The sequence below is a fragment of the Thalassophryne amazonica genome, chromosome 2, assembly GCF_902500255.1.
Source record: "Thalassophryne amazonica chromosome 2, fThaAma1.1, whole genome shotgun sequence".
Lineage (NCBI taxonomy): Eukaryota > Metazoa > Chordata > Actinopteri > Batrachoidiformes > Batrachoididae > Thalassophryne > Thalassophryne amazonica.
Genome location: NC_047104.1, coordinates 19477330 through 19488945, shown reverse-complemented (window position 1 = coordinate 19488945; position 11616 = coordinate 19477330). Strand labels below are relative to the sequence as shown.

Below are 11616 nucleotides of genomic sequence, written 5' to 3'. Positions count from 1 at the left end.
AAAAATGAATGTGTGAAACAGACAAACAGACTGAAGTTAATCTGTACATGAGGTAGATGAATTAGTGAGTTTTTTTGGCAGGTTAAATTGTTCATCAGTATGACAGCCTGTGGAAAGAAACTGCTCCTGTGTCTGGTTGTTTTGACGTACAGAGCTCTGCAACATCGATCAGAGGGGAGGAGTTTAAACAGTGTGCATCCAGGGTGTGAGAGGTCTGCAGAGATGTTACCAGCTCATTTCTGAAACAGTATAAATCCTGGATGGAGGGCAGGCTGGCTCCAATTCTTTTTTCTGCAGACCTGACAGTTGGTTGAAGTCTGTGTCTGTCATGTTTGGACGCAGAGGGAAACCAAACAGAGATGGAGATGTTCCTGGGGCAGGTTGAACTTCCTGATCTGTCTGAGGCAGTACAGCCTCTGCTGTGCCTTTTTCCTCATGGAGTCTATGTGGGAGGTCCACTTCAGATCTTGGGAGATGGTGGATCCCAGGAATAGGAATGAGAATGGGCAAAGAAAAAAACGTAAGCCCCCAGCGGGGTCCAGGGGCAGCGCCTCTGGTGGGGGCCCACAGGTTTTGAGCATTTTAGAGGCATTTCGGAGCCACTAGAGAGACCTAATTTCATGAATTTCCTTTTTATATTTTTTGTATGTTGGGGTATGTGGAAGTCTTAATGTCATATTCAGTGATGAATCTCGAATCTGCATTGGGCAAGGTGATGATGCTGGAACTTTTGTTTGGTGCCGTTCCAATGAGATTTATAAAGATGACTGCCTGAAGAGAACATGTAAATTTCCACAGTCATTGATGATATGGGGCTGCATGTCAGGTAAAGGCACTGGGGAGATGGCTGTCATTACATCATCAATAAATGCACAAGTTTACGTTGATATTTTGGACACTTTTCTTATCCCATCAATTGAAAGGATGTTTGGGGATGATGAAATCATTTTTCAAGATGATAATGCATCTTGCCATAGAGCAAAAACTGTGAAAACATTCCTTGCAAAAAGACACATAGGGTCAATGTCATGGCCTGCAAATAGTCCGGATCTTAATCCAATTGAAAATCTTTGGTGGAAGTTGAAGAAAATGGTCCATGACAAGGCTCCAACCTCCAAAGCTGATCTGGCAACAGCAATCAGAGAAAGTTGGAGCCAGATTGATGAAGAGTACTGTTTGTCACTCATTAAGTCCATGCCTCAGAGACTGCAAGCTGTTATAAAAGCCAGATGAGGTGCAACAAAATACTAGTGATGTGTTGGAGCGTTCTTTTGTTTTTCATGATTCCATAATTTTTTTCCTCAGAATTGAGTGATTCCATATTTTTTTCCCTCTGCTTGGTCTAAAAAGTAACCATTACTGACTGCCACAATTTTTTTTCCTGATTTCTTGTGGTGTTTCTTAAAGCCAGAAAGTTGCCATTTGAAATTACTTTAGTTTTGTGTCATGTCTGTGATCTGCTTTTTTTCTACAAAATTAAACAATTGAATGAACATCCTCCGAGGCCGGTGATTCCATAATTTTTGCCAGGGGTTGTAGCATATGTACTTACTGTAAATGCCATACCAATGGACAGATATCGCTGAACATCTTCAAGTGTCTTTCTTTAACCTGCAATGAGCTCTGAAATATACTGGAACTTCATGCAAGTATGTGTAAACTATTTAAAGAGATTAAAACCTATCAAAACAACAACATTTGTGGCATAAAACAGTGATTTTATTAATACTTACATGTAAAATGTATGCTTACAAATTATTGCCCCATAATAAATTCCTAAATCACACCCTGTGAGCTTGCACCCCAAATACTGATGATTTCAGCATGCAGGCAAAATATACGAGGTCTCAAATATACGAAGTTTCAGAAGAAGTTGGTTTCAGCATTTTATCCGGATATTCCACTGTTAAAGGAGATTTTTTTTAATGAAAGATGTGCGGACGGATTGCAGCGTCGGCTCGCAGCCGCTGCGATGCTCCGCCACAGGAAAAACACCTCCGTGTTGATAACCATTTGTAAAATCCAGGCGGTTTTTGATGGCTTTCAGTGGAGTGAGTATCTGAGAAATTGTTTAACAGCTGGGCATGTTCCAACTTGTCCTTAAGGCTTCCAACAGAGGTGTTTTTGAAAAAAATAAAAAGGACCTATACTTTATTGACAGACCTCGTATTTTGTCATTTTTTAATGGTTTATATATTAAAGAGTAAAAACTGAAGGAAATAAATTGTAAAGCTTGAAAGAAGTTTCTGAAGGAAGTATTTTAGCCATAAGGTCAAGTGAGAGGGGGAAGTGTTGGCTTTTTTCTTGAAAGACACTGGACTCATTGAGAGGATTTAGTCCTGCTATAACGGACTGATGCAGAAGGGGGCAGCAATGTGACAATAAGCATGCTGGCTGCCGTTATACGCCACAAAAGTTTCTTTTATTCCACACAGTCACGTTTTTGAGAAAAAAGCGCATCAAAACACGTTTGTTTTTTAAAGTTAGTGGTTTTATATAACAAAATAAATGGAACATGGGAACAAATTTTGATGAAAATCCATATACAAACAGAGGTTTTGCAGCGCTGAAATTCACTTCAGTATGTGCACAGTATAAAATAACTGTGCCACACTTAAAAATTTCAGTGATTGTTTAACACATTTTAATTGCATGAATAGAATTATTGGACACGCACCTGAGCACTGGATGTTCGGTCACTGACCGGTGTCAGGAGCTCAGCACTCCCCTTACTGGTACAAGTGCTGTGGGCTTTGGGGCTCGCTGGGCCTCTTCCGCACTTTTCTGAAGCCGGGCAGATTACCGGTAGTCCGTTTAATATTAACTTTGGTGACATGTTTTTTCATCTTGCAGTGTTCTTCCAATGTTTTGTTGATGAAATCCAAACATAACATGCAGAGGACTTGACCGGGCAGCTCAACCTTGCGGACAAATTCACAGTCTTGTCTTTGTCCACGTCCACCTCCTGGTCCACTTGAACCTATTTTTTTTACACCACTATCGAAGTCTTTAATGCGGTCTTCGTCCTCTCTCTCTGTAATTTTGGTGATGTTAAAATCTTAGCTCAACAGCTAAAACCTGCCAAAACTCAAAATGTCCACGTCTAGGTACTTTCTGTGATTTCAGATTTACAGAGATTCTGACTGGCTGAAAGTTCGCTGTTGTAGAAAAAGCAACCAATGACGTTGCGCGTTTTAGCTTGCAGTTTTGGCAGCACTATTATGGTCCCCGTGTATATGAGGAAAGATTTAACTTGCACGGATGACCTGTGCTGCACCACGCCCCCAAATTTTTTCTCAATGGATTTACAGTAATCTCAGAAATGGCCCAGAAACCCAGAAAAACTCTGAAATCCGTGGATCCACAGAAAATTCTCATCCCTGCAGGAACCGGAAAGTGCCCACAGTAGACACAGTGTTGTTGAGAATGGCGGGGGGGGGGTGAAGTCCACTATCATGTTGGAGCAACTACACTCTGAAAATATATTACCAGTCAGAGATGAGAAAACATCAGGGTGACCAGTGTTTCCAGATTCAGCTGGTGGTTTCCAGCCCAAAACCTCTGCAAAAACCACCAGAAAACCCCAAAAAACTGCTCCAGCTCATGTGTCAGAAAAGCAAGCCACAAAGAAAAAAATCCCAAAATGCAACAGCCAATCACTCGCACACGCAACTCACTACTACAAAGCCGCCGCCTCACGCCGACCGGACGGGGTGACACGGGCGCCTGACACCGACCGGACGGGGTGACACGGGCGCCTGACACCGACCGGACGGGGTGACACGGGCGCCTGACACCGACCGGACGGGGTGACACGGGCGCCTGACACCGACCGGACGGGGTGACACGGGCGCCTGACACCGACCGGACGGGGTGACACGGGCGCCTGACACCGACCGGACGGGGTGACACGGGCGCCTGACACCGACAGGACGAGGTGACACGGGCGTCTTACACCGAGAGGGCAGGGTGACACGAGCGTCTTACACCAAGAGGGCAGGGTGACACGGGCGCCTCACGCCGACAGGACGAGGTGACACGGGCGCCTCACGCCGACAGGACGAGGTGACACGGGCGCCTCACGCCGACAGGATGGGCCAAATGATTCATTCCATACATACAAATGAATCATTTCATATCATTAGAATAGTTACCTAATCCATCAGTTACCTAATCTCCATCATCCGTCATTTGTCCGTCCGTTTGTTGTCCGCAGCTTGCCCGCGCTTGTCCGTCTGCGGCTTGCCACACTATTCTCAGCATTTATTATAGAAGCTGCTCGGTTTTTCTGTGGCGACAACTGTTTATAATGTTTGTGTGAGAACCAGTGCTCGGTGACAGTTCAGCACATTCTGGATGATGTCAGGAAACAGGAAGAAGCCAGTGACCAGTGTAGTTCTCCAATAAAAACAACACTGCCATGAAGATGGATCTGTGAATGGACATTGTGTCAACTCACCGTGGTCCACGTGGGCCAGAATGCAAAGGTTCCGAATGCTTGCAGGATTCCTCTGCAGGCTAATGATCTTACCAAGGTCTGTCAACCCCATAATGGATCCCTAAAAGAAACAACAAACACCCATGAACAGTATACCCACACTACTGCACAAAGAAAGCCAGGAGTTCAAGATTCAAGAGAATTTTATTGTCATATGCACATAGGAACATGTTCCCTGCACAATGAAATGTGTCTACTGCATTTAACCCATCCTAATTGCCAGTTAGAGAGAAGAGAAAAGCCTTCATAGCTGCTGCGTTGCACCACACAGCAGCGATGAAGGAAAAAAAAACCCATTCAGCACAATAAACAATGAACACACAACAACAAGATGAGAGATGACGACCGAGATTTGGATGAGTCCAGTTATCAGACAGAACACTCTCCTGTCCACTCCATTATCCACTCTACTGTGCAAATTAAATCAGGGGAAGTTCAATAATAACAGTATACCCACACTACTGCACAAACTAAATCAAGGGAAGTTCAATAATAACAGTATAACTACACTACTGCACAAATTAAGTCAGGGGAAGTTCAATAGTACCCACAATACTGCGCAAATTAAGCCAGGGGAAGTTCAACGGTAACAGTATACCCACACTACTGTGCAAATTAAGTCAGGGAAAGTTCGACGGTAACAGTATACCCACACTACTGTGCAAATTAAGTCAGGGGAAGTTCAACAGTAACAATATATCCACACAGGGGAAGTTCAATAGTAACAGTATACCCATACTACTGCACAAATTAAGTCAAGGAAAGTTCAATACAAACAGTATACCCACAATACTGTGCAAATTAAGTCAGGGGCAGTTCAACAGTAACAATATAGCCACACTACTGTGCAAATTAAATCAGGGGAACTTCAATAGTAACAGTATATCCACACAGGGGAAGTTCAATAGTAACAGTATACCCACACTACTGCACAAATGAAGTCAGAGGAAGTACAATAGAACAGTATATCCACACAGGGGAAGTTCAATAGTAACAGTATACCCATACAACTGCACAAATTAAGTTAAGGAAAGTTCAATACAAACAGTATACCCACACTACTGCACAAATTAAGTCAGGGGAAGTTCAACAGTAACAGTATACCCACACTACTGTGCAATTCAGTCAGGGGAAGTTCAACAGTAACAGTATACCCACACTACTGCACAAATTAAGTCAGAGGAAGTTCAACGGTAACAGTATACCCACACTACTGTGCAAATTAAGTCAGGGGAAGTTCAACAGTAACAATATACCCACACTACTGCACAAATTAAGTCAGGGGAAGTTCAATAGTAACAGTATATCCACACTGGGGAAGTTCAACAGTATCAGTATACCCACACTACTGTGCAAATTCAGACAGGGGAAGTTCAACAGTAACAATATACCCACACTACTGCACAAATTAAGTCAAGTGCTAGTTCAACAGCAGTTCCGTGATTATTTCTCGTTTCGTAGGGTAACAGTGCGTGATAACAGGCGTGTTTGTCTTCTCATTTGGCATTGGTTTGTCTCTCTCGGTCTCTCTCATCAGGCACTGAGCCGGTCGCTTCGTCTGCAGTTGTGACATCATCACCGCGGTCAGAAATGATCAAACGTCCTCCAATGGTTCGCGGTTTATTGTCAAATATCAGCACTCTCTAACTCTGAGTGTTTCAGTTTCACGGTAAAGTGAAAGTACACAATAACAAACCAAACACCAACAGCGCGGAGCTAACGCCGGTTAGCCCAGCTGCTAATACAACGACACAATAATAAAAAAAAACCTTAAACATTGCGTCCACACTGACAACAATCAACTTTACACAACGCGTCCACATTAACAACAAACACATTTATATTCGACATGTGCAGGTCCGACTCACGTTGTTGTCCCGGAAGCTGATGGTCCACGATAGCCCCGCCCCTCTGCGCGTGGTTGCGCCTCCTCTACTAGGCCCCGCCTCCTACGCTCAAGCAGTTTTTTTTTTATTTTTCAGACGCGTACATGTAGAAACATTAACAGTCAAAAAATACAAGTATAAAATAAAAACGCCTTCAAAACTGTTCATTCATAACTTAGGCAAGTCAATCTAGAGTGTAACATAGGAAAAAAAATTGCAACAGAATCTTTTCACTTGGATATTGTTCAGGGGTCCAGTCAGCTGGCAAGTTCTGGATCACTTTTTTGAAAGTCGGTGCCATAATGCAACTGAATATCCTTTATTGTGTATTGTATTGGGTATTTGGATGTTACCGAGCTGAAAAAGTCTGGATGGTGTAGCCCTTCTACTTAAAGTGTGAAGCCACATTATGTGTGGCGCAAATATTTGCCGGAAATGGATCACTTTGCCCGGTTCTGGATCACGACACTGTGTCACTTTGGGGTCATTCCTGGCATCTTGCTGGAGCACTTCTAATGCAGAATGATACACACTGTGCCCGAGAATGTGTTTTGAACACAAAATGATATAAATTATACTTATTAAACGAGAATTTACTTAGTTTCGAAAGGCACGGTTATACATTTTTACGAGCAAAAAATGAAATGTTTATTCAAATTGGGTGGCATTCCTTAATAAATGAAGATAAAATAAATGTGGTAATAAACATTCTTGGATTTTGACATCTCCCCCTAAGCTTTTAACCCAATGAAGTGGGTCAGGATAGCACAAGATGCCCCAACTTGCTATCATTTCGCACCTTATATTGTTACAGATGGAGAGCAAAGGAGGATTTTAAATATGTGGAGGTGAGATTTCTCCCAAATTAAAAAGTAAAAGCCCCCACATTCATGCCCATTCGTGATGTTGAGATGACCCCCAAAGTCCACATGGCTCACAAGTACTGACACGAGGCTGCTGCTTCAGTGATCCACAACCGGCAAATTTTTGCATCAGAGATAAATGCATGCAGCAATTAAACAGCAAGACATAACATACTGACATTTTCTACCCAAGTAAGTAAGTCTTTTCACACTCTAGAACCAATGACACTGAATAGAATAGAATAGAATGCTTTTTATTGTCATTATACACAAAGTACAGTGAAATTAATATTGGCTTTGAATGGCTAACTCACCTTTGCTACTTAATAGAGATCGTCACTTTCACACTTGCACGAATGAGTGAGTCAGAAAACGCGCGCACACACCACTGAGACCGGATGTTTTGATTCCTCTTCTGATCGTAAGGATGGCTGGATCTAGTTGAGCTTCTGGTCATTTGTAGACATAACATCAATCTTTCCATTGGTACCAAGTATGAGCTGGCAATGATCCGGAACTGGGCAAGTTCCGGATCAATGATATATCAAAACTTTATTTCAAAATATAAAATAAAATAAATCTAAAATCAAGTTGGTGGAAGCATAGACATGAAAAGTAGACACTGCATTGGTTGCTGAGGCACAATGATTTTTATTTACTCACTAGATCCCGGGACATCCACTGGGATGACGAACACGGCAGATGGCTTCTGCTAAGCTCGAACACATTTGCCCTGACTGATACTAGAAAAGTCATTCACTCATCTTCAACCGCTTAATTCAATTAAGGATCGCGGGGGGCTGGAGCCTATCCCAGCAGTCATAGCGCGAGGCAGGGTACACCCTGGACAGGATCCCAGTCTGTCGCAGGAACACATATAGACAAACACATTCACACCTGCACGCACACCTACGGACAATTTAAAGTTTCCAATCCACTTAACCTGCATGTCTTTGGATGTGGGAGGAAGCCGGAGCACCCGGAGAGAAGCCACACAAACATGGGGAGAACACAAAAACGCCACACAGAAAGGACACAGGTGGGAATCAAACCCATGACCCATTTTTTTTTTTTTTTTGCTTCCTTGCTCTCGGCCGAGACGGTCGCATTTTTCTCTTCTCCCTGCCTCCTTATCTTTCCTGCTTCTGTGGCGTGTTGTCTGTGAGGCTGCCAACTTTGCTCTTCTGGAAACAGCAAAAATGGATCTGTTAAAGTGGTCTCTGAATGCAATTGACACTATTTTTTCTACAAGACACTCGGGAGCAGAGGACCCGACCTGTCCTGCCGGGACACATGTGATGGGTTACGTGATGGACAGTTGGAGGAAATAGCAGGTCATGTGCCTTTACACGCTGTCTGTGGAGGACGTCGAAGATGTGTATATATTTGGCATGGTGGTGACCGGGTTCCTGCTGTGTGGAGCGGGCATAGCGCTGGTTACCGGAAAATTAAGAAAGTGGAAGCGGCAATAATTGGCCCGTCCAGGCTGTCCCACATGATTGATTCGATTGGAAGGGCAGTGTCAGCTCAGTTGGCGGGTGTCAACCACACGTTGGAAACCATCTCTGGTAGGATGGCTGCACTGGAAAACCGCACTGATCATCAGTAATGACCACATCTCCTCTCCTAATTCAGATGTATTGGAAGCCACTCTGTCTCAGACTGTGGAATCTTTCAGGCGTCCGCTAATCTGGATTTTCATTCAGCTTCCCAAAACACAGCTGCACTTCAAGGCCGCTGTGATAAAAACCTCCTGGAGAAGAACAACGCTCATGCCTCACCCCCCCTGGTCTTTTCCCCCGCCCTCAGCTTCTCCAGCTCTGACGTTGACTGTGGACAGTGGACTGTTCAGGGCTGGGCCCTTCCTCCCTCCAGAACGGACGAGCAAGGCCGTTGATGGTGTTGTGTGTTGGGGGGTTTGGCTGGATGTTTTTGTGTTGTTTTCTTTTCTTTGCTCTCCAGGTGGTATGTAAACTGGTTTTTGTCTGTGGAGAAGGTGCTGGCAGAAGAATCCTTCACCCTCATCAACATTATTGGCTGCACTTGTGGAGGATGTTCATGTGCAGGCCTAATGACTCGCAGCACCTGTGGATGATGCTCACGTGCAGACTTAAAGACTTTCAGCTGAAGCAGATAATGAGATGGCGTTCTGCATTTAAGCCATGAGTGATTCAAGTAGAATTGCCGGGAACTCGACCTTGTGACGTTCGTTTGTGAGACGCTGAGGACCGCGCCTGGGTTTGACACATCGTGCCTGTGAAGGAGGACGGGTGAGGGACACATGCTGTCAGCACACATCAGAGGTGATGATTGTCTGAATAAGTGTTAACAGTAATTTGGTATTTTGTTACGCAGTATATTTGAACATTGATGAGAATTGTGCAGCTCGCTTCTCACGGCCGTGGCGTGCGGACTGATGATCCTCCACCTGTTGTGAGAAGCTGCTCATTTACATAAAGCTTAAATTCAGACCTGAATGTGTTGCCGATAGTGTGTGCCTTTGAAGGATATTAGTTGTAGCTGTTGACTTACCTCACCTCTTCTATCCTTCACAGAGTCAGTTTGTCGTGTCCACCTGGGGGGTGTTTGGCAGTGAATGTGAGTCCAGAAGCGCCGGGCTTCGATCCCTTTGGGCGCTGGAGAGCGCGCCGTCCTTCACTCCGCCAGACAAACGCACTTTTATGTTGTACACCGAGTATTGCACAAGAGGGGAAAATAAAATTGTTTTGTTTTTGGAACCGCTTTCTGGTTATTTAGCGCTGGGTTCAGTCAGACGCAGGTCCGCTCCTCAACCCGCATCGGCACATAACAGATGGAGCCTAAAGGCGGCCTCCGGGTGTTCTGTCTGATATCCGGACTCTTCAAATCTCGGTCGTCGTCTCTCGTCCTGTTGTTGTGTGTGATCATTGTTCATTGTGCTGATGGGTTTTTTCCTGCATTGCTGCTGCATGATTCAATGCAGCAGCAACAAAGGTTTTTCTTTCCCAAGTCTTACCTTGTGTGTGCTTTTTATATGTGTTCATGTACCGGGCCAGCTAATGTGTGTTGTTTGTGTGTGTCGTTTGTCGTCATGAGGCCGGTCATGGTTTGCTCAGCCCTGCTGTTGACCTAAGGCAGGACATACATCTGGAGCTGGTCCCCAGGCGCCTAAAGGCGACTTCTGCTCCTAACTGGCAATTAGGATGGGTTAAATGCAGTAAACACATTTCATTGTGCAGGGAACGTTTGTTTGTGCATATGACAATAAAATTCTTTTGAATCCTTTGAATGACCTTCTCGCTGTGAGGCAACAGTGCTAACCACCAAGCCACTGTGCTGCCCTACTAGAAAAGTGTCTTTCTTTAAAAGTGAGGTAGTGTATCCTAACTCTGACTTCATAGCGTATCGCTGGAGCACCTTCACTTAGTACTAGATTGTTGTGCACGCGCCATAATATGGTATCTGTAAGAAAACCGATGCTAAGCTAGCAACAGCGCTGGTATCAAACACGTGTGATCATGATTACTCCCTGATGGACGTCAATACCCAACATGAAGAGAAAACCTTCTCCTGCAACTCCCACAAAGACTTCAGCTCTACCATTAAAGATGAAAAATGTGCAGGAATCTTCAGCCGTGCCAGAGGAGGCTCTGGTTGCTGCCACAGAAAAACTGACCTCCAAAATTAACGACGTCGGAAACCAACTAAGAGAGAACTTGGTCACGGTGGTGAATATCTCTCAACTGGTGGAAATGAATGCTGCTGAGATAAAAGAATGCAAAGTTAAGATTAAAGAAATGGAAAAAGAAATACCACAGATCACCAAGGAAAACAAAGAGCTGAGAGAAAACGTGGCAGAGCTAGAGTGGTATAAGCGACAATGGAACTTAAAAATTCAAGGTTTGAAAGAAAAAGACAATGAAAACATCCGTGAAATTGTCACCACTATCCTGATCAAGACAGCACCACAGTGGGGCAGGCGACAACAATGGAAACGGTGGTCAACTTGGTTCATCGACCGGGAAGAAAAGAGGAGGGCAGACATCGTCAGGTTGTCATGCAGTTCATCATGAGATACCACACGGACGCTTTCTGGAAGATGTCCAAAAACTGTAAAGACCTGCAAAGACCTGGGTATTGTCTTCAAGTAAGACGTCTGTAAAGCTCACCGGGAGGCTTGAGCAGTGGCTTGGCCAAAGATGGAGCAAGCCCGGGCTGCAGGGAAGAACGTCTACTTCAGAGGACATGTGGGCTACATACTGTAAGTGGTCACAGGGTTCTTTTGGATTACTCTGATTAAAATAGACTACAGTTGGTTTCCACTTTTAAGGTGTTTAAAATACTGCCTCATAATAGTCAGATTCATTCTTTAAAATGTTCTTTTTACAAA

The 11616-nt window shown here is 44.2% G+C and overlaps 1 protein-coding gene across 2 annotated transcripts in view; it reads right to left on the bottom strand.

Moving 5' to 3' along the window:
• efl1 (elongation factor like GTPase 1) overlaps positions 1 to 6678 on the bottom strand; it is a 144621-nt gene extending 137943 nt beyond the window's left edge. The window contains exons 1-2 of one of the 2 annotated variants that reach the window (XM_034184059.1): positions 6367 to 6678; positions 4460 to 4559 (exon numbers count right to left, since the gene is read on the bottom strand). In XM_034184059.1, coding sequence (XP_034039950.1) covers positions 4460 to 4550 — 91 coding nt within the window. In that variant the 5' untranslated portion in view covers positions 4551 to 4559; positions 6367 to 6678. Of the gene's footprint in view, positions 1 to 4459; positions 5267 to 6366 lie in introns of those variants that run through there. The other variant, XM_034184065.1, reaches the window with a different exon arrangement.
• Between the last annotated feature and the right edge of the window lie 4938 nt (positions 6679 to 11616).